This window comes from Papilio machaon, chromosome 8, assembly GCF_912999745.1.
Source record: "Papilio machaon chromosome 8, ilPapMach1.1, whole genome shotgun sequence".
Lineage (NCBI taxonomy): Eukaryota > Metazoa > Arthropoda > Insecta > Lepidoptera > Papilionidae > Papilio > Papilio machaon.
In genome coordinates this window covers 1,454,791-1,478,623 of record NC_059993.1, presented here as the reverse complement: position 1 = coordinate 1,478,623, position 23,833 = coordinate 1,454,791, and the positions used below count along the sequence as shown (strand labels likewise).

General features: G+C 32.3%; 1 protein-coding gene across 3 annotated transcripts; it reads left to right on the top strand.

Annotated features, from left to right (window-relative positions):
- The first annotated feature begins 292 nt into the window (after window positions 1-292).
- LOC106717964 lies at window positions 293-23,652 on the top strand. 3 transcript variants are annotated; one of them, XM_014511954.2, is made up of 7 exons: window positions 293-544; window positions 11,779-11,936; window positions 12,338-12,509; window positions 12,888-13,119; window positions 13,818-13,976; window positions 21,782-22,535; window positions 23,488-23,542. In XM_014511954.2, exons 1-6 carry the CDS (start codon window positions 521-523, stop codon window positions 22,510-22,512), a joined length of 1,476 nt encoding a protein of 491 aa, XP_014367440.2. In that variant the 5' UTR covers window positions 293-520; the 3' UTR covers window positions 22,513-22,535; window positions 23,488-23,542. The 3 variants fall into 3 exon arrangements, with proteins under 3 accessions (XP_014367440.2, XP_014367439.2, XP_045534880.1); XM_014511953.2 differs by having other exon boundaries at window positions 13,815-13,976; XM_045678924.1 differs by lacking the exon at window positions 21,782-22,535 and having other exon boundaries at window positions 13,815-13,976; window positions 23,488-23,652.
- The last annotated feature ends 181 nt before the right edge of the window (window positions 23,653-23,833 follow it).

Below are 23,833 nucleotides of genomic sequence, written 5' to 3'. Positions count from 1 at the left end.
GTTACATAATAATGTAATAATTAGATAACTGCATTTGTTATAAATAATAGTACTCATATATTGAACTAAGTTTTCAGACAGCACTAACCTCTATACTTTAATCGGTAAAGCTAAAATAAATGCAGTTACGGTTTCGTAATTCACGTCGATACAGTGATCGTCCGTCCGGACGGCCTCAATAACTTTTGATAACACCTGATGCTGTTATGCGATAATGCACAATCTTCAAGAAAGTGGGGATTCGAAGTTTAAATAAAAGAAAATGGCGCGCTGCCGGCGAGAGTGACAGCGAACCCGCAAACGACGCACGTTCGACGCGCGAGAAAGTTTAACGAATTTGGCGGTAAAACTAACAGACTATCAAAATCAACGCCATCTTGAAAATCTTTGAAAAAAAAAAACCCATTTATAATTTTTATTTATAAAGAATATTTTTAAGTGTGGATTTTAATTATTGTTAGTGTTTAGTGAAGTAACTTTGTGTGAACGTATCAGTGACTTTCGCTGTTAAAAAAGCAGGATGACTAACACACGCAAATTAAAGGTGAGACTCATTAATTTTTATAAGTCTGTGGTTCTTCGCTTAAGGTAAGGTGATCTTTAAAAGTGAAAGACTTTTTTTTTCATATGAATTTAAAAAGTATTTAAAGTAGTAAATATGATGCGGTACAAAGCAACTTTCCACTTGCGGTTACCGCACAAGTTATAAATTTTGAGGTATAGTTACTCGCATTGTTACTAAAATGATTAAAAAAAATTCGCAGTCTGAAATAATTACATATTTATTCTAATTACTGTTAAATATATTCCTGTATTTTAATATGATTTAGATTTATATGCGTACGTAAGTAATTTTATCCTGCCTGTTAGTCACGATCCTGTCATAAATTCGCAAATTTTCCTTACATTTTCAATGTAGATACTGTTTGTTAATTCAACAGAGAAGTCGGTCAACACCTTTTTATAATTACATGTTTACTTTTAAGGATAATAGTGGCATGCAGGTACATGCATTGCTGCAGTTTAGTATTTTCAAACTTTTATTTGACAGTTTATTCCGTATTTTAAACCTAAGCTTTATAAATGAAATCCCGTTGCGTTCCGTTGGATATCCCGAGACCCACGTAGTCTGAAGAGGATGGCTACAGAGGGATTTTCCCCCGATACAAAAACAACATACTTAGATGTTACGTATCTAAAAATAGTTGACACTAATTGAAATATGTTATTTGAGTTATAGAGTAATGCAATTGTTTAAGATATTAGTATGGAGATTATGTTATATTGGTGATTTACGAAATTTGGTATAAATAATAAACCTTTCTTTACAAATTCTACGTATTGATTTATGTGTAAGACATGATGTAAATATTAGGTCCTTACATATGAAATTGGCGTTTTGTATGGGAGGAACAAAAAGTCGAATATTTTTTAATATATATATTTAATTAATCAAAGTATGAACCATTATTTTCTATGCACTTTTGCCATCTCATAGGTAGTTCATTGATCCCTTTACTAAAAAAACCAGTCGGACGGGAATCAATAAAATCTTTGAAGGCGATTTGGACTGCCCCATCGGAGTTGAATTTTTTCCCTTGCAAGAAGTTATCCAAATTTCGAAAAAAAATGGTAATCTGTTGGAGCAAGGTCCGGGGAGTACGGAGGATATCTTAGACTTTCCAATTGAAGCTCTTCTAATTTAGTAGCCGTCTGTTGCGCAGTGTGTGGTCTAGCGTTGTCGTGAAGCAGCAGTGGCGTGGAGCGATTGACCAGCCTAGGTTGTTTAGCCGCTAACTTTTCCATCATGGTTTGCAATTGCTGACAATAGACATCAGCCGTAATAGTCTGGCCAGATTTGAGAAAACTGTAATGAACAATACCGGCACTAGTCCACCAAACGCTTACAAGTAACTTTTTTGGGGTTAATTTTCGCTTGGGGCAGGATTTGGCTGGCTGGCCATGATTCAACCATTGCGCTGAGCGCTTCCGATTATCGTAAAGAACCCATTTTTCATCACAGGTAATGATTCGGTTTAAAATACCTTCATTATTGTGCCGGTTTAGTAATGTAACGCAACAGTCGACGCGCGTTTGCCGGTTTGCTACAGTCAATTCGTGAGGTACCCACCTTTCAAGCTTTTTAATCTTCCCAATTTGTTTCAAGTGAATTAAAACAGTTTTATCACTAACATCGCAGCCTGCAGCTAACTCGGACGTGGTTTGCGATGGATCCGCTTCCACAATAGCCTTCAACTCTTCATTATCAACTTGAGTCTCAGGCCGTCCACGGGGCTTGTTCTGCAGATCGAAATTTCCAGAACGAAAACGTTGGAACCAAAAAAGAACTGTGTATTCTTTTGCATCACGACCGCCATACACATCATTCACCCTTCGAGTCGTTTCCGCAGCACTAGTGCCACGGTGGAACTCGTACTCGTAAATAATGCGATATTTTAAGTTTTCCATTTTGTAAAATGAGTGACGCAAACAGAAAAAAACAGAAGAAAAAAAACAAATGAATGACGGTCATCGAACCACAAATACATGAGTCTATAGCTGTACAAATTTGAATTTGGAATTCCTTACCAAAGAGGAGAAATTCGTGATTAAAGTGGCCAGTACGAAAAACGCCAATTTCATATGTAAGGACCTAATATAATGTGACAATGGAGGACTTTATTTCATTTATACTAAAATTGGGGATGACGCTCACAAGACCTGTGTTTTTTTACATGCAATATTTTTCTTCTATCTTAATTTAAAATAGTCTTAGCGGAACAAATGTTGATGAATAAGGTTTTATAAAAATAATTCTATATATAAAATTATAATAAAATACGTTAAGTGAAATTTTAATTAACATAGTCTACTTAACCATTGACTACAGAACACAGAATTTTAAACCGAAATTAACTGGTTGGTGCTGTTAAAAGAAATGGAAATTCGTTTGTTTATACGAGTACAGGCAACGTATTTGAAACGAATGTGAAATGCAATATAAGACCAAGTAAAATAATAACAAACAAACAGTTGAAATATTAGTTAACTATAGTGCCATCTTACTTCTTACTTTATAATCTTACTAATATTATAAATGTTTGGATGGATTGAAGGATGTTTGTTTGAAGGTATATCCGGAACGACTCAACGGATCTTGATGAAATTTGGCACAGATGTAGAACATAGTCTGGAAGAACACATAGGCTACTAATTAAGTTTTTTTTTAATACCGCGCAAACAGAGTCGACTATAAGAGCTATAATAATATTAACTTTAATAAAATTTCTCCGAAATAGGTGGCAAATAAAAGACCACGGCTGTACTAATATTATGACGTCTACAGAAGGCTTCGCGGCCATCGACACATAACGTAACACGTAGCATCGAAAGTGAATCCGTTTTGCTTTCTGACTACCGCACTACGCCGGACAAATTATCAACATTACTGATATCTGTTGACACTTATATGCTGCGGAAGGTTGTCGATAGAAAGTGGCACATCCCTATTTGTTAGGAAGTAGGAAACGTTGAGTTCATTTAATTTTTTTTTAATTAGTTAATATTACTTGTAAAAAATGAATAAAATCATAATTTTTCAAGTTGAAAAATCAAAAACAGTGATTGGCAAGTCACAAATTTTGTTTAGAAGATTATGTAAAATATAAACTTTTAATAATAGTAAAGCACCAGTATAAAAATGATTGAAGAAGGGTCGAGAAACGTTAAATAAATAACTTGAATTTATTTACTGAAACGTACATTGGTAAAAACTGTATTCAAAAACAATGAAAAATTTTAAGGTATTTAAAAACAAGAATAACACATCATATATTCATCACCATCATCAGCTCACTATACGTCGTTAACGAGAAGCTCGAGCAGTCTATATCTTTATTTTTATATTGAGTAAAAATCTTAAATATTGGTAATTGCATAAGCAGGTATAATACGGAGAATAATTAGTTAATTTATGTTATTTTATTGTAAACAATTTGCGGAAAATGTTTTCGGATATGTTAATCATAAGAATTCCGAGTCGACAAAGCGGATTTCTTCGACCTACTTATACACTTACATAACCTGTGACCTCAGAGCTCAAAAGACGTGTTTAGAATCTTTAAACATTTTCTTCTCACCTGCTTGTTTCGCTTGAAATAAACAATTTTATTATCTAAAGTGTTATGTATTTTGTAGATTTTTTAGAAGTATTCTACAATCTCTAGTCATTAATCGAACCGATTACGAAGGTTAGTATTTTTTTTTTAATTAAAACCTACTATTTTTTGTTTCTTGATTGTTCTTTTGTAGAATTATTACTTAATAAAGACATTAATTTGCACCGTTTTAATTGAGCGAATATGTGTTTAACATATAAACACGTTAATTTCCTGGTAGCTCGAGTTAGATTCATATCTGGTCTGTTACGTTCGCAATAGAACAACAATGCGCAGGCGCACTGATGTAACGAGATGCTAACTGTCAAAAGTGAACGCTTCGTCACGCGCTCTACTTGTTTTTTTAACGTGTTCCATATTTAAATAATATAAATAAATACATAGTTTAACTGGAGTACTCAAGTATTGCATTGCCAATTGTATTGATAAGTATTGTCGTCTCTGTCTTATCAAAGAGGAAGTGAGGGACAACAATTATATACGTGGGACACTCAGAAAGTTTTGCGAAACTAAAAAAAAATGTTCTATAGGTAAATATATTTTTATTACATCTTTTCAAAGTACTCTTCACCAGTCTCTATACAAAGTTTCATGCGTCTGAACCAGTTTTCAAAACACTTTTTCCAGTCCGCCGCAGACACCTCGTTTACAGCCTGCTCGAGCGCTGAGAGCGCATCATCTGGCGACGAAAACTGAATCCCTTTGAGTTGATTTTTTATTTTTGGGAATAAGAAGAAGTCACACGGTGCTAGGTTAAGGTTGTAAGGAGGGTGACCTAGGAGTTTGACCAGTCTGCTGTCTAGGAAGTCCCTCGTTGTGATTGAGGTGTGGGCGGGCACATTATCGCGGTAGAGCAGTAGCCCGCTTTTGGTCGCTTGTTGCTCACAACAGAGAAAACTTCTGCCAAGCAATTGGTAGTAGTTCGGTATTCGGCGTAAATGGTTCTTTGATTTCGTAAAGGAATTGACACCAAGTAGCCAGTCAAATTGAAAAAGTTCGCGATCAAAATCTTCCCCCCGCCTCTAGCTTGCTTTACTTTGGTAGGCATTGATTCGTTTTGGAACACCCAAACCGTCGACTGGCGCTTTGTTTCTGGATCGAATTGATAAATACAGGATTCATCACCTTTAACGATGTCGTAAACACGCCGAGACTAGCCTGCTTCAAATTTGTCTATCATATCATGGCACCAATCCACCCTTGCCTGCTTTTGAACATCGGTGAGGTTGTGCGGCACCCTGCGTGAAACTATGCTCTGCACCCGTAGATGCACATGTAGAAACCCGTTAAGGCTTCCTGATCCAATCTGCAGTATATGCTGAATCTCTTGATATGTAATTCGTCTATTATCTTGGACCAAATTTTTCAGTGCTAGCACGTCTCCTTCCGTAACAGCCGTCAAAGGGCGACCACTTCTTTCTTCATCCCCCAAAGTTAGTCAACCTCGCTTAAATTCATTATATCAACGATACACGGTTGCCTTAGAAGGGCCTTCATCCAATAATACCATTTGAAGTCTATCGTACTATTCGTCCGGTTTCAGGCGACATTTAAAATCGTAAAAAATCATAGCGCGAAAATGTTGTCGACGCAAATCCATTTTTCAATGAGACAAGGTAATTTTAATAATCTCGCAGAAAATGTGTAGGGTAGTTTTGAATTTAGAACGTACCTATTTTTACTTATAACTAATCATATTTTTAAATAAAATATAACAGACCAGTCTCACATACATAAAAACTTTTTTTCGCAATACTTTCTGAGTGACCTGGTATATCTATCTATATATATAAAAGAAAGTTGCGTTAGTTACACCATTTATAACTCAAGAACGGCTGAATCGATTTGACTGAAAATTGGGGGGCAGGTAGCTTAGAACCAGGAAAAGGACATAGGGTAATTTTTACCCCATTTTCTATTTTTTATTCCGCGCGGACAGAGTCGCGGGTAAAAGCTAGTGTTATAATAAAAGCTACAGTGAAATAAGGTCACTTCCGCAAGACAAATTTCATTGCAGCTTTTAGTTTAGAATTTAGATTATGTAAATATTTGTATATTATGGGACTACTTAACCGTTTTAGGGCTCTGAATGTGGCAAAAAGCTTAAAAATAGTTTTGTATATCTCTTCTTAATCCAGGACGTTACTCAAAGTAAAAAAAAAGAAACGTAAAAGTAAAGAGCGTAGTAGTAAAACCTTAGTAAAATTGTAACTTCTTTCTACAATGAGGAAGATAGCGTCTAGCTTTCTATTGGAAGGCACACACAGTTGACAAACACAATTCAAGTATTACACTTAGCGGTTAGAATGAGGAAACATAAAGCAGACAACGACCTAGAACATCCGAACAGAACTATTTTTATACATAGTAAAGTTTAGATTTTCGATGCTCTATGCACTTCTAAACTATAAACTAAATTGTTATGAAACTAAGGACAACTACGATGTATTACGGATTAAACATTTCTAAAAATGTCTCTATATTTCATGACACATAAATAAACATATATAAAAAATAAAATATTGCTATCTTTATGAATTTATTCTTCTAAATGTATTTAAATGTAAACAATTTCGATATTCTGGCAAAGAGCATGTTCGTGAAATGAAATTATGAATTTTTATAACCTAAATTACCAATTGAGAGTCATTAACCAAAATTAACCTCTATTCTATATTTCGTAAGACATAAAATGTAATGAAAGTATTACTTCGAACTTGTCGTAAGGGAAAGAAAATTGTTTATCTTGGATGTTGAGCGAGATCCGGTCATACATCTACATACGTAAATTCGATATGAACGGAGTAGTAGACGGTTTGACTCGTTAATGGTAAAATAAAAAAAATACTGGCCACAAATAATAAAGTCAAAGTAGAGTTTTTTTTTGCAGATTTAAGAGAGTATGTCAAAAACAAATGAACAAGTAACAATGTTTGAGATCGATTATTCGAGATACGAGATTCTCTTTAAAGCAAAATATAAGTTTTGTACGATTAACGTTTGTAGAGAAATATAGTTGTATCGATTAAAATAATTTACAACTGGTAATGGCACTTAAATCTAAGGTTTAGAATTACAGCTAATAATGTACTACAACTTGGCTATCACTTGTATAAATTGTCAATACATTCAACGAGAAAGTATACCACGACATATAACCCTGTGTCATTCAAATGCTCTGAACATCGACGTGTGTGGTTACTAAATTATCAAAATAAAAAGACTGTAATTGGCAAATGCGAAGAGTGTAAGTGGCTCAGGAGTTAAGTACTTGACTTCAGGTCCTGGTTTCGAATCCCGCCATGTACCAATGTGTTTTTCGATTTTCATATTTACATTTTTCCGACATTCTTACGGTGAAGGTAAACATCGTGGTTCTACCTGCACATATTTGAGAAGAAATTCAATTATATGTTTGAAGTCAACCAACTCGCACTTGGCCAGCTTGGTTGACTATGGCCTAATCACCCCTAACTTAGGGTAGGCTTCGAGCTCCTCAGTGGGGACGTACAGTGAGCTGATGATGATGAATCGGCTATTGAGCAACTTGTCTGATCAAGAGATTCATAAAACAAGCATAATAGCGAGAAATAAAACCGCGTGCTTTAAAATAATTTAATACGGAATTGACAAAAATTGTAATTTTCGCTAGTCCTTAAAGCTCAAGTAATACAATAAGGTATAATTTTTTTTAAATATTTCTAAATTTAAAATATAGTTTAAATAACGTTACAAAAGACTTGCTGAAATAAAAAAAATATATTTCCCAACTTGTCACAGCTCTACCACAGCATAACTGATACGGTGTCATAAGTGGCATGAGCTGCTATAAACAATACAAACGGTAATCAACATTACCAAGCTAGCGTGAATTTTGAAATAACCAACTAAAGTTGTCTATTGTCTATTTCCTGCAATGTATTATGTATTATTTACATTTTTATTTTACAACAATGTAATACATAAAGCGTGATAGAGCGTCGGTGGCTCAGGGGTTAAGCACTTGACTTGCAATCTGCAGGTCCTGGGTTCGAATCCCGCCATGTACCAGTGTGTTTTTCGATTTTCGATTTACATATGTACATTTATCCGACGTTCTTACGGTGAAGAAAAACATCGTGATGCAACCTGCACATATCTGAGAAGAAATTCAATGATATGTGTGAAGTCAACCAACCCGCACTTGGCCAGCGTGGTTGACTATGGCCTAGTCACCCCCTACATTGGGGTAGGCTCCGAGCCCCTCAGTGGGGACGTATAATGAGCTGATGATGATGATGATGATGATGATGATACATAAAACGGTATTTATTTTTATTTATAACAGACGTAACAGATGTTTTTTTATGGTTCGGTGAGACAATATATCCTAGGGTTTTCACTGACAGACAATATGTATAAAAACATTTCAACCATCTAATTCTACTTGAAAAATATGTATAGCAACATGTTTTTGTATAGATGTTTCGGCAGTGGAAATTAACAGCAATTTTATTATTGACAAAAATGCTTTGAATATTTATTAATACGTGAAGTGAAAACTTTATATACCTTTTTAAGGAAATTACGTGAATTGATGAACGTGAAATTTGATACAAGTTAAAATTAATATAAGTGCAATACGCTATTATTAATTGAAAATAAAATACCAAATGTTTGATTATGAATTATGTTCTAATTTCAAACAATAGACGACCGATAATAACAGATTCGCCACAAATTTAATAACAAAATAAAATAAAATATGATAGCCTTCTTTTTGAAGTCGGCTAATTATAAGTATGTAACAGTGCAGAGAGTGATAAAAATAATCCTCTCAGATATAAAAGTAATTTGCAGGAAGTAAAAATTGATGATTATTATGAAACACACGAACAAACAACCTAAATTCACTCAATTAATGGCGATTTGCGTAACACCCTGTAGAACTACTTTTTAAATTCTACCTTCACGTTTTGATACAGCGTGTTATGTTTCAATAGGTCAAAGTTTTATGATTTCGTATCCGTAATGGACCAGTTAAGTAAGCAATATTTTAGGTCAAGTTTTGGACTTTATTAAATAAATATATTTAAATGTCTGTGCAAAAAAATAATTGACATTGAGCAATTTGTTTTTTAGTTCAATTGATGTTTTATTAATTTATGCAATAAGTATTTTTGTTTGTGTGTACGATTTTAATTCTTACATTTTGATATCAAGTAAAAGTATGCAAGCTGCAAAACATTTTATTTTTAAAATGTTGAATTGAACTTTGAGTAATTATTCATTCAATCGTAAGCACCATTCATTCGTTAGTTCATTCATTTAAGTGAGGACTGGCTAATTAATAAATAAGTGTATTGTCAATTTTTACTATCACTAATTCTATCATCTACTTTCTTTGTAAATAAATATATGATCATTTTATTTCATATAATTTGAACACGAAAGATTGTTATTTTTTATTCATCACAACGTCTATATAAATAAACTATGGTTGTCTCTTATTCTTATAAACACTATGTCCTTTGTATTCAATAACATATAAGCAAAATAAATAAATACATTCTTTTTATTTCATTAAAAAATAATTGACAGTACTTTCTCAATAAAGTCATTTATAAAATTATTTTTCCAAACTATTCCAGGTGTTGAAGTTTCTAGATTCGCCAAGTATTTTAACAGTGGGGCTATGAAACTGTAAATAGAGACAAAAAATAGAGCAATACTAGTTAGTTTTAAGTGTTTTTAAGAAAAACTCGTCGTTAAAAAAGTTTAACAAGAGGTGATAAATATTTTTATTTTGTTATGTTTCAGAAAATCCTAACAAGGATCTAACACAAACTGTTCAGTGGTTTAGGAACTCAAAAGGGAAATGAACAATTTTACAACCAGTAATAAAATCTTAGTAGTAGGGTAAATCTGATGAAAATGAGAATGTAATTATTATAATAATACTAGCTGTCGAACGCGACTCCATCCGCGCGCAGTTAAAAAAAATCTTAATAGGGGTATGAAAAATAGATAGTAGCCAATTCTCAGACCTACTGAATATGCATATAAAATTTCATAAATATCGGTCAAGCCGTTTCGGAGGAGTATAGGTAACTAACCTTGTGACACGAGAATTTTATATATACTCGTAAGATTACATTATTAAATAATACGCTAGTTTTAGAGCCCAAACACGGCGGTGCGGCGACCGCGGTGACGCTGGCGTCACAACTTTCGCTTTTCACTGCCAAGGCTCGCGCCGCGCACCGCCAAACAGACGATCTTATAGTTTATTTACGCACGTATAAGTTTACTTCCTTATGATTGATTTACTGTTGGTTTCTGAGACCAAAATTTCTATATAAAACATGTCGTCGTCCTTATCTTGGACATCACAGGTATAATATGTTTAATCGGCGATTTTGGTCTTAGTAACCCATGTTTCGACGCTATTAGTTTTGTTGTGGACGGTAGAATAGCATGTGCAAGAACTATAAATATGTATGTGGAAAGGCGCACCGGTACAGGTAGGGCTAAGAGATTACTGGATTATGTGAAAGGGAACATGATTGAGAAGGGAGTGGCGACTAAACTGTCGGAAGATAGATCGATCTGGAGAATAAAAACCTGGTGCGTCAACCTTACATAAGTGGGATCACAAGAAGATGATGATTGGTTCCGGATGTATGTCCGTTCGAGTTTAACTTTTTGTAGCCTAAAGGGCTTAACCGATTGTAACCAATGTCATAGCTTTATAGGATCGGGCTAACGTTGCGTAAACTTAAAGGCTAAGTTTAAATACTACGTCATGTTGATGGTCGCATGTTATTATACCCTGGTAGTAGATAGTTATTTGTAGTTCACTTCATAAACTATGTAGACTATAGAGATAATAGTGAGAAATAAAAGCAATGGAAACAAGACAATAGTACTCATCGTGCTGGGATCAATTTTTCCGTCGACTTTTCTTGTTGAGGAGAAATTGCCCTATCTGTGTAGATTATTGACTAAACGTCAGTAATTCAACATAACCTTTTGGCTCCATCTAGTTAAGTTGTTACAGATAATATTTTTCAACAATGATTATTTTAATTACCACAAACCTGATGTGAACCGCTTTAATGTATTGAGATCTAATTAAACAGTACACATATCGCTATTATTATTTGAAAGACATTGCTATTTATTAATTATTGATGTAAATAATTTAATGTACACTAGCTTTTACCCGCGACTCCGTCCGCGCGGAATTAAAAATAGAAAACGGGGTAAAAATTATCATATGTCCGTTTCCTGGTTCTAAGCTACTTCCCCATCAATTTTCAGCTAAACCGATTCAGCCGATCTTGAGTTATAAATAGTGTAACTAACACGACTTTATTTTATATATATAGATACTAGCTTTTACCCGCGACACCGTCCGCGCGGAATAAAAAATAGAAAACGGGGTAAAAATTATCCTATGTCCGTTTCCTAGTTCTAAGCTACCTGCCCACCAATTTTCAGTCAAATCGATTCAGCCGTTCTCGAGTTATAAATAGTGTAACTAACACGACTTTCTTTTATATATATAGATATGATTATACTTCTACTGCGTTTGTTTAATATATAGTTTACATCACAGATATGGGTGTGCCTATTTTGTCTGGCGACGTCACTCGCAGCGCCCGCACCGCGCGCTCCACTGGAGCTTGATATAATCGACATGGCAGCCATCAGCCGGATGACGCCGCAGCAGTTAGAAGTGTTAGCTGAGGGGCTTGCAGCTGAAGAAATTATGAGGTATCTACATAGTTCCATTAACTATAACCCTATGATCAAATTGCCAGGTCATATTAAAAATCGCAAGAGGACCAAATATCATTAATATATATGTTTGTTTGCTATTAGGTAACTTTATATATTACTAGCTTTTACCCGCGACTCCGTCCGCGCGGAATAAAAAAAAGCACACAAGATAAAAAAGTTCCTATGTCCGTCTCCTAGTTCTAAGCTTCCTCCCCATTAATTTTCAGCTAAATCAGTTCGACCGATCTTGAGTTATAAATAAGTCTATAGCTTTAAAAAGTCTATAGCTTTATGAGAGATGAGATGTTCGATGTGGCCAATAGTTTGCATATTTATAATGTTTCATACAAAACACATAAACGACATACTTCATACATCACCTTATCTTTCAATAGGACAAAACGATCGTCTGCTCAAGCTTTAAGTGCGGTCGCGTCGAAAGCAGCATCGGGAATTCAGAGCAAACTCGGTCTGTTGGGTCAAGCGTCTGCCGGAGCTGCCTCATTCGTGGCCTCCGCCTCCAGTAAATCTGGACACGGTGAAGAACATGGATATTCTTATGAACCAGTAAGAACAACTATGACTAGTAATATTAGTACTTAGGAATAAAATTTTAAAATCAACTACTATTATGTCGCTAATTTTATATTAAATGGCTACATTAAAGTAGTTGCCAAGAATAGCTTATCCTCTTAGAAAGAATAGAAATTAATTGTATGTACGCAATAAAAATTACATCTCACTTATTCAATGACAGTTAAAAGAACTATCAGACGCTCTATAAATATAGGTACATGAATAAATACACGCAAGTTGCGCATCTTTTTAATTAACTTAGGACACCTATTTAAACACATTGGAAAAAAACAAAAGACTATCACAGCATTAGCAAAATAACAAATGAATATGTTGTTTATTTACTAACCTTAATATTGCCTTTTACAGCACGATGAAAAAGTAGACTACTGGGGCTTAAAGAAGTCCATCTTGTACACTTTGTTCCAAGCAGTGAAAGCTATCACTGGAGGAGTTACAATCTTAAAGGGTCAGCTGATCAAAGGCGGTGGTGCGTTAGCGGCTAGTCTAGGCAGAGTGATCTCGTCTAAAGGTGACGTGGTCAGCAATATAGGAAAGAAGATCGTAAGCTCTGCAGCTTTAAGTCACAAGAAACCAGTAGGTAAGGACTAACAAGGTTTTCTTCATCATGTAATAATAATTTTAAATTAAACCACAAAAGCTCTATGTCACCCCTGATACAAAATAGGCTAGGCTAGGCCAAGGCTTGTCTGAGATGACGCTAAACCACTCTAATAATGACTACTGGTTATTCAGAAGGTCATAATCGACAAAATTGAATCACATTATAATCTTTTGTCAACCGAAAAAAACAAATGCTTTCGAAATTTGCATATTATTTTAATCGTTTCTCTTTCGGGTGTAAAAAGACGAAGTGTTGTAAACAAATTTTCGTTGTATTTACAATATGTACCTCGTCTTGCATAACATTTGCAATGTAACATGTATTTTTATAGTGTTTACTTAACTCATATGTTCGTGATATATATTTATAAAACTTATTACATAATATACAATCTTATACAACTTATTACTTGCAGGATATATATCTTTACTATAGAGATTGATTTTAAGACATTTTTGTCACAATCGTCTTAATAAAAAAAAGAAAAACATTAATTCATTTTCCCTCCATTTCATTTCATTTAAAAGCTGATACCTAATTTAATTTTATCCCGTGTTACCAATTAGTGTATTACCTGGGGTTAGAATTGTGGAACGCCGGGCAAAAGACTACTTTTGTTGTCAATGTGCCAAATCAGATTTATGATTGTTAAGTATGTCATACAATTTCAGCAGCGGTAGTATACGGTCCTCCATCTACCTCCCACGTAGAGTACGGACCACCACCTAGCGCCTACGCGGCGCCTACCGCGCCCGCCCACTACCCGCACACCTCTTCTGCCCTCTCCTCGCCTACAGGCTTCGCACCGCATAAATACCCTTCGCATATCGACGGTAAGCTTACACATCTCAAAGAACAGATTACATGATATTAATTGAGCATCGCCAAAAAGTTGAGCTCTCGGGGCAAATGGCATAACCGAAGCTACCGCAGGACCCCTCGAGCCAAGTTACTCTACTCTACAAGGCTAAAACTCTAGATTTAGAACGATTACCGCTAGATATAAACAACCGAAACTAATTATTTTTTCCTTAGCCTTTTTGTAAGAATGAAATGAAAGGACGTTAGACAAATAAATGTGAAATGAGGAACTGAAAGTCTTAAGTTTCAATCAAAAGAAACAAAACTTGTTTTAACTTTCAAACTAATTTATGCAATAGATGTCGCTACCTGTTTTTTTGTAATATATTTCAATCCTGTTCGTATAATATATGAAGATTAACCTCAATACCTCATAAGGTATACCTATTATTAAAAACGTATTGACATCAATTACCTACATTAAAGTATTGATTTCATTAGAATCACCGTTACAACATTAACGATGTTATAGAATATCATTTAGTAGTAATCATGAAAGTTACAAATTATAAGTCTATTAATCGTGGGTTTTTGAGACCATAATTTTTGTATTCCTCGTTAACACATCACGTTATTCCTCTCAGTATCTTTAACAAAACACAGTTAAAAATATGTTTTAAACAAAGATTAGTCGTTTTGAGTACATAGTAAAAATAATTACTTCAATAAAAATGTTCATTCAATTTAAGTTTGTAACTGTGACAACTTATCAAAATTTTATTTTCGTTTCTTGAGAAATAAGAAAATATAATTTTGTTGTTTACTTTTAAAGTATTTATGCAATCATTTTAATTAAAGCTGTCGTTTCGTGTTACATTTAACACGAAAACATGTTTCAACATACACACAGAAAACAACAATTTGGCAAAAAAAAACATTCTACTTGAACTTTGTTTATTGACATAATTTATTGGGCTTATAAGTGAGACTGTATTTTAAAATATATTTTATTTTTTCTACATTTAATTGCGGAAAGTTAATAATAATTGACAATAATGTGTAATTTTTTATCGAAAACTGATACTTAAAAATTTTATCGAAATTATTTTAACAAAGAAACACAATGCGTTTACAAGTTTAATGTTAAATTAGATTCATAAAAATAAAATAAAAAACTTTTTCATACAAATTAGTACCTCACTCTCTATAATTCAAATAAATATGACATAATATAAAGTTTTTACGACAGAAAAATACGAATTTTATAAAAAAGGTTATTCGGAAATTCGTTAATAAAATCATATAATAACTAAATTATTAATAAAAAAAACAAGAAAATATATTAAAACTTGTTAAAGTATTTAATCCTTATTTATAATAAAACATCAATTAAATAATACTGACTGAAATTTTTAAATAAATGAAAGAATAAACCGTATTCCAAAAGTGAATTAACAATTACTGATTGTAGTAAACATTTAGTAACGAAATATCTGTAACAACATAAATGTCTAATTATTTCAAACATCTTCAATTACAAACATTATGATAGCTTAAAATATATTCAACAAGATTTAAGGTTAACTTAGACTGTATTACATAAGAAATCTCATCACCGGAACTAAGCACAAGCAGAATTATATACTGTAACACTTCCGTATTATTTACATACATTATGTAATATTAGAGAGGTTCACATATATTATATGACTTAGATATAGATAGTAATTTGACATTTAAGACATAGTAGTTAATACCGTTGTTCTTTTTAGTTGAAGTAAATATGAAAATGTCGCCAAGATTAGTTCGTACTCGTACTAATCAAGATATGATCATTCATATATAAATTAATAGACTCATTGTTAAAATACTCCTTCGAAACATATAAATAAAGCAGCATTCTTAAGGTCTAAATAATGTCAATATATTTTAATCTCGTATTAAATTTGATTTCCTCGAACATTAATTAAAAAAATATCCACATGTATTCTTAGAATGTAGTTAATTGTGCAAAACTATGGTGTATATTTGCAAAGAAAATTCACTATAATATACGTAAAAATCGACGTACTTTAGAGTTATGATGGAAATAAATAGTTTTATTCATTCAAATATATTCATTGAAATCGTGAATTATATCGTAAAATGTATTCATTCGATAGTTTTGCAATGTCGGGATTTTAACGAGCGTGTCCGAAATAAGACATTTTATTGCATCCGTCGTAAATGTGGTTAACTTGTAATAACAATATAGAGTTATACCATTATAGTATGAATTTAATAAGTAGAGATAGAAATATTAAAAGCACACACAGACTTGCCTTAAACATTGTCCAGAAGGAATGACTTTACATAAAATTATAAATGCATCAGCTACCTTCCCATCAAAGTCCCGTCAAAATCGGGCTTTGGAGATTATCCGGAACAAAGGCACATCAAGAACAAACAGACAGACGAACAAACATTTTAAAATTGTCTACATGAAAGTAAATTTTAATTATGATAGTCATTCAGTTGTTGTTGAATTCATTCATTCAGTTGTCATAATAAATATTTTATCATAAATATATGTAAACCATAATACATATTATGTTATTTTATCCAATACATTTTTCAGAATTAATCGTGATGTCATCAGTTGTAGATGAAAATTATGACATACCAGAGCCGCCATTGCCTTCACCGGAATTATTATATAGATATTATGATTTAATAGATTCTATTTGGTAAGATTCAATAATAAAACTACAACAGCTACAAATTCTATAAAGCTGTGAAATAAGCTTTGATTTTCAAATTCCGAATTCGAATCTTCTGCAAAGAATTCTTCGTCTCCTAATCTTTGTTCCACTCTATGTGGGGTGTACCAGTTTTCATCTTCCAGATAGACTTTTTCAATATTTCAGTTGTCACTTCCTTCTTAATCATGTCACTCTTTTTCTAGACTTATTCTTACAGTGGGTCTAGCCTGAATATTTGTAATAATCGCCATCGTATCGATAAAATTTGTATTAAAATTTGTGCAGCGCCCCCTATCGGCGCTAAAGTATACTAATTTTGACATAATTGGCAATGATGGAGGCGCTTGTCACAAATATTCGTGACTCACTGATTCTTGAAAGAATTTCTTGCTTCAAATGTTATTGCATATTTTTCTTTTCAAATTGGATTGTTATTGTAAATATTTTCTTCTTCGTCAACATTTTGTGTATATATTTTTGACTTCCTTCAATGTCAAACCATGCCATTTCGTCAATGTCTCACATTTGGTTGGCTGCTTTTAAATAAACGTTCACTTTCCCTTTCGAACGGAAATACGGATTTGTGATGATGAAACGAATCGTTGTATTTAAAAAGGTAACGAATTTTGAATTCGATGTAACGTTTTTATTTACGAATGTAACTACAATGATGTAATTTGAAGTGTAACAATATTTTTGTTCACTTTTTACTTATTTTGGATAAAAACTATGTTTCGTATGTTTCAGATTAGATAGATTAAAATTATTTATTGACTAAATAATAATAATAACATCTAAAGTAAAGTAAATTTAAGAAATGAAACGTGATTTTCAAGTGCTAACATTTTTACATATTTGATAATTGTAATAATTTTCAGACAGAAACCTAATTTACATTTTTTATTGATACTTCGTGATGTTTTTCTATTTCAATTCAAAAAGCAGTTTCTTTTAAGATTGAAAAGTTGTTACAAAGTTTCGTTCAATACATTTTTTAATACTTTGATGATAATAATCTTCGTCAAATTTATATGCCAATCGTTTGATCGTAACCTATCGATAATGGAGGATGTGAGCTCCCTGAGTGAAAGTGCATTAGGTCAGTAACCTCGACTCGCCTTGCCCACCGTATGTCCACTCGCCGATATATTGCGTAAATATTATTGTGGTCGAAGGAAAAATACAGAGTACATTTTTTTTAATGTTACTAAATAATTATACCGCAAATAAACATATATTTGTATGCCATATTACAACATTTGTTAGTACATATATTAATCAATAGTATTACGAAATTTTTTTGTAAGTTTTGAATGAATTTACTTGACAATATGCCTTAATTAATTAAATAGCAATTGTAAAGTTTTTTTTTTTTACATTTCATTTTTTTTATTTCAAATGTTTCTATTTATTGTACAACTAAGCTTAAAGCTTGTAAAGGGTGTGGATTACGATATTGGTTCGATTGCGGATTCGAACACCCGACCACATGTTCGGATAACATGTACTCTTAATCATTAAGCTTTTGACGTTTCCTCTAATCTCTAACTGAAATTAAAACAGTAATGTGCAATAGAAATAATTTATTCACTTGTAATTCAAGTCCTAGAGCAATTGTGTAAATTGACCTAGAATAAATGCAAAACATATTGCTCGGTCACAAATCCTGTACGTAGTTGCAAAATTATTGTCTAATGCGACATATTGGCACAGAGGTAATGTTACCTAATTCTAAATATTTTATTTTATGTATCTAAATAATGTTATAAATGTGAATTTTTAGATGTATGGATGTTTGTTTGAAGGTTACGGCTTCGTCTTACGGCCAGAACGGCTTAACGGATCTTGATGAAATTTGGCACGATTGGAGAACATAGTCTGGAAGAACACATAGGCTACATATAAAGTTTAATTTTTTTAAATGCCGCGCGGACAGAGTTGCGGGCGACCGATTGTTTAAAATTTGTACAATTTGAAAATTCTAACTTTTATTAACTCTAAGCTGCAGAGAAGTTTTTTAAATAAAGTAGAACATTATAGTCTGTATAGAGCTTTTGCGTCACAAAACTAGAAAGATAATATATGTTTCTGTACGAATGTTTCGGCAGTGAGAACCCAATAAGATATTAATAGTTTAGTTTGTGTAATTTGTGGGTTATGAGAGTGGTTAACCTGGGTCATTACGTCACACGGAAGGCACTTTCACACAAACAGACGCCCTTTACTAATATATTGTGTTCCCGATAGCGGAATGCCTTCCCAGTTTCAGTTTCAATCGGATTATGAAACAGATTACGTATAAAGCAGTAACTTTATTTCCTTATAAAAAGGTCCTTTGTTTGTATGTTGTATAATTATCTTTAAAAAATTTCTATATCTTAAATTATTCTACAATTATATTCGGCAACGGCTAATTAATATACTTACTTATAATCGAACTTAACTAGAATTCTTACTGTGATAATAGAGCTCGTGTTTTTTTTTAAATCCCTTTCTTAGCATTTCATGTTTTAGAAAAACGAACCATATAAATTTCATATTTAGAAATATTGTTATTTAAATAGGAATAATTGCCTTTTATATCAGATATGTTACTAATAAATGACCTCAAATTAGATGTGTAGCAATAAACTGTTTCCTCGTATATATTTCTAATGAAATATTATATACATCATACGTCGAAAGTTTATGATTCAGACTTAATATTTCACAACTGTCTTGTAAACCACGTAAATCATTCACATAATTATTTATAATTGTAGTCATTACGTTGGATTCTACACGTTATGGGAAAGAAGATCACTTTCTGTGGAAAGAGTGCATTCACAATGCATTGACAAAATTTATTGTGCGAAAATGTCTCGCTTTGGGTTTTTGAAACCAAATGCCGTGTTTAAAATATTTTATCACTATTTTCTTAAAGATAAGGACAGCGTTGATGATATGGTTTACAATTTACATAGAGATTTTGGTCTTAGAAACCATCGATCGGAATACATAACAAGTATTACTAAATTTTACATTTTTTTACATAGCGACATTACATTACAAAAGTAGGTTTAAATTAATGATTTTATGGATAGTATTTTTTTTAGATTGGTTTAATTTATAAAAAAACCTAATCAGTTTTTGATGTGAAACATCTATAGGATCACTTGTAAACCGAATCGTTGGGTTGGCGACGCTTGCCGTGGCGACGGGTCGCCAAGCTATACTGAGGTATACATATATGTATATATTATGTGTTTAGTTTAATAATATTGAATATTTAATATTACTATTATTATTCCACATATTTATTAATTTTCTGATTTAAACATTTTTCTTAACATTATTATTATTATAATTATTATCATTGCCATTATCATTATTATTATTTATTTAATTATAATATTTATGCATATTACTTGTACACACACGATGTTTCACATCTGCCAGGCGTCCCATGACGGCTCACAAGTTTTTTTTTTAATTCTAGTATAGACCAAATGACGCCATACCATAAAATTTTTGTATTTTAGCATAGTAATTACTGGCATATTTCTTTATTTTAAATCGTACCTATATCGAATGTTGCGAATATTTCATGTAAGAGGTTATATTGAACATTTAACCTAAAAAAAATAGCAAAGAAACATAATTGAATTATTGCAGTTGCAATCATTGCAACCTTTAGTAATCTATATAAATCGTGAGAATGAACTGACACATTGTCCATGTTACTGTGGGATCAGAACATAAACGGACATTACATCATGACCGAATGAATCGGAACTAGATTATCTGATCAAATACAATGCTTCGATGTCACAATTTAGAATGTTTCCTGTGAATTATACCGTACAATAAACAAAAGAGCATACGTGTTAGCCAACAGTGCAATTATAGGAAATCGAATAGATATTTCATAGATCGACTGTATAGTTCGTCGGTTTATAATCTGACTAGCTATATTGTAAGTTAAGTAAATTATACAATGAAAATAATTATGTGGATAATACGTTAAAGATTCCATTTCACGTTCCATTTTCTTACTATTATTTTTTAAATTAATAAAATAGTAAATAAATTATATATTTTTGGAAATAAATATAACAATGAAATAGGAAATAAGTATTTATAATACCAGTACTTATTTCCTATTTCTTTATTACATCAAAATTCTTTTCAAAAACTTAAATCGTGTTTTCAACATAACGGTCTACTTATATTGAATAGATGCTTTTTCAAATGTTTAGTAAAAACTAAATTATTTACCAAAAACCGGATACGATCGTTTTATTGTATAACACGACTAAATTATGATTGCCTAATGTACTTTTTATACATATCCGAAAGTCGTTCACCGTTAGTACAAATTTTTTTCAGTGGCCGAAAAAGCCTCCTTAAAATTAGATGATTGTGGAATACTATGGGACTTTGAATGTGTGTTAAAGCATGCAATTTTTTAAACGGCGATAATTATTACGTGACTCCTTTTTAGTTTTTTTATAATAAAATACCAATAATTAATAGTGTCTTTTTTGTTAAATAATATAATACGAGAGTAAGTAATGGTGTAATAGATAACTCCTTAATTACAGTTCCGTGTCATTAAGTTACCACATGTTCGGTAAAACATCAAGAACTTGCTAACTTTTAGATAATAAGAGTGTTTGCTAAGCCATAATGAGTCTATGCAGTTAACTATAACATAATAATATATTAGAAATAGTAGTTTATTATTGGAATAAGTAAATAACTTTCAAACTACAACTCAAACGCCCTCTTACATAAATTAAATATTACAGAATCTAATAAAAGTTTATTTAGTAAATGAATTAGTTATGTAATTACCAAAGGAATCATTAATATATCAAAAACATAAGCATTATATTAATTTACACTGCGTTACACAATCTTAATGTCAACAAACCAACACGTTATATATACTTTCCTTCCTATTCTACGATCGAAGTGATCTAGACACTGAATCATTAGAGCGATGTTCTCAAAGCGGATTAGAAAGGTGCAACACTCGGGTATTCGAGACATCAATTGAACTAGTGACGTAACTAATGACGTAACAGACTAAGATTGCAGTTGTTTTGAGACAGGACGAGGGAAGCTCGCCGGAGTGCACGCAGGCGTCGTGATACTAGCGCCACTGGGTGACGCGGCGCACGGTGAAACACATCAACATTCTACAGTCGGACACACACCCTTAGAACCTCCTCCTTCCATACTTAATACAGTTTACACAGCTGTTAAAGACGTTTTCTCATCCGCTTCCCCATCAGTACAATCATCAGAACCGCAACATCTCGCCATACCTCCTCCCCCTTTACCAGATTTCAAGCCGATGTCATGGGGCGCTGTAGACTCTTACGGTGAACCAGCGTCCACCGATGCTTACCTAGATTATGATCCAAGAAATCCCCAACCGACTTTCGCTCATGCTACTTCCAAACATTCAATAGTACCAACTTTACACAAGAAGGAAGGTTTAACACCAGCTAAAATCCAAAAGATTAATCGCAATTTAAGCAAATTAGCCGCTTACATGAACAATAATGTCCAAAGATCCTTAGATGTCGCCCCTCAGTTTAATAAAGCTATATTTGAAGAGATGCTAATGAAGACAGGGAAAGCTTTCCTTCCGACTCCTACCTCTGACAATGACGTCGGTGTCCTCCCCGCTGAGCTCCTACCTGACTTAGATTTAACGACTTCCACGACATCGACAACCACGACCACGACGACACCAAGAACAACGACTGACAACGACGCTAATAGAAGAAAAGATGTCAAATTCTTCCTTCGTGGTAACAAGATCGTTCAAGTTTGAACACGACTGACTTTTAATATTAGGTATGTTGACTGACAAATAACATGTATATTGTAGAAGTAAAACGTTGAATTAACAATACTGGAATAAATGTTTAAAAAGAAACATTTCCGTATTAAATAAACTTCTAATGATACTACCCATAAATAAATTAAACTTTAAATTATATTAAAGAATAATTCATAAATTGATCAACTAAAAAAGAGGCAGCATATTTAGCAATACCACTTTGTCATTCGATGCTTTTCTTTTAACGAGATAAAGACCTTTATTCAACAAATATATATTCGTAAAATATAAACCTTAAGTATATGATGACTTCAGTAGATAAATAATAAAATATTCAACTTCTACAATTTACATGGTTTAAATAACACGACAAAATGACTGACACTGTACAGACTAATATACCTGTATACATAGAATTATTTGATATTATCTTCTTTCAATTACAGCTTTGTATTTTATTCTTATTATTTTATTCGTATATTTACTTATGTAAAAATATCCTCACATGATCTTATTTACTCTCAAATATATTACTGTTCATTTCTTGTATATTACAATCATTATATTTACAAGCGAATTGTAAATTAACGCTTTATTTGCCCATACTTCTGACATAATCATTATTTCTGTAAATTTTATAGACATTTCTGAAAAGCACACTCCTGTAACGGTTGAGAGAATTAAAACTTAGAAGAATATTGTCATTCCGATTGATTTATAAATGCAGATAAACATTTCATTATTTTTGTACATATTTATACCTCATGTATATTAAACTACATTTTACATTAAAATTTATAAAAAAAAAAACTCATAAAGATTTATAGAAAATTATACAAAGACTTGTCTTCTATACTTATTTTTGTGCTTTAATATTTTATTAAAATGTAAATTTTCTGTTATTGTAAATAGTAAAACAAATTTAATTAATTAAAACGATTAATTAATATTTTTTGTATTTTACAGAAATACCATATTACGGCGCGTCGCTCGGTGCAGAGCAATTGCAGCATTATCTTCACTAGATAAAGTTTAAAATAAGAATTTCGTGTTTCGAAATATTTTAATAAATTATGGTTGACAATGTTGCCCCATTTGTGGGAAAAGAATGAAAAAATAAAATTATAGTTTTAAGATAAAATTAGGAATAAAGCTTGTACATTTTTTTGCAGTTAATTATTATGAAAGAAATTTTGAGTGATATGGAAAAAATATTTTTAGGCAGTTGCTTAATAAAAAAAATATTTATTTAAGTGATTAAACAAAATATTTTTAACTATTTTAAATACTGTTTAAAAGAACAAAGTTCAAA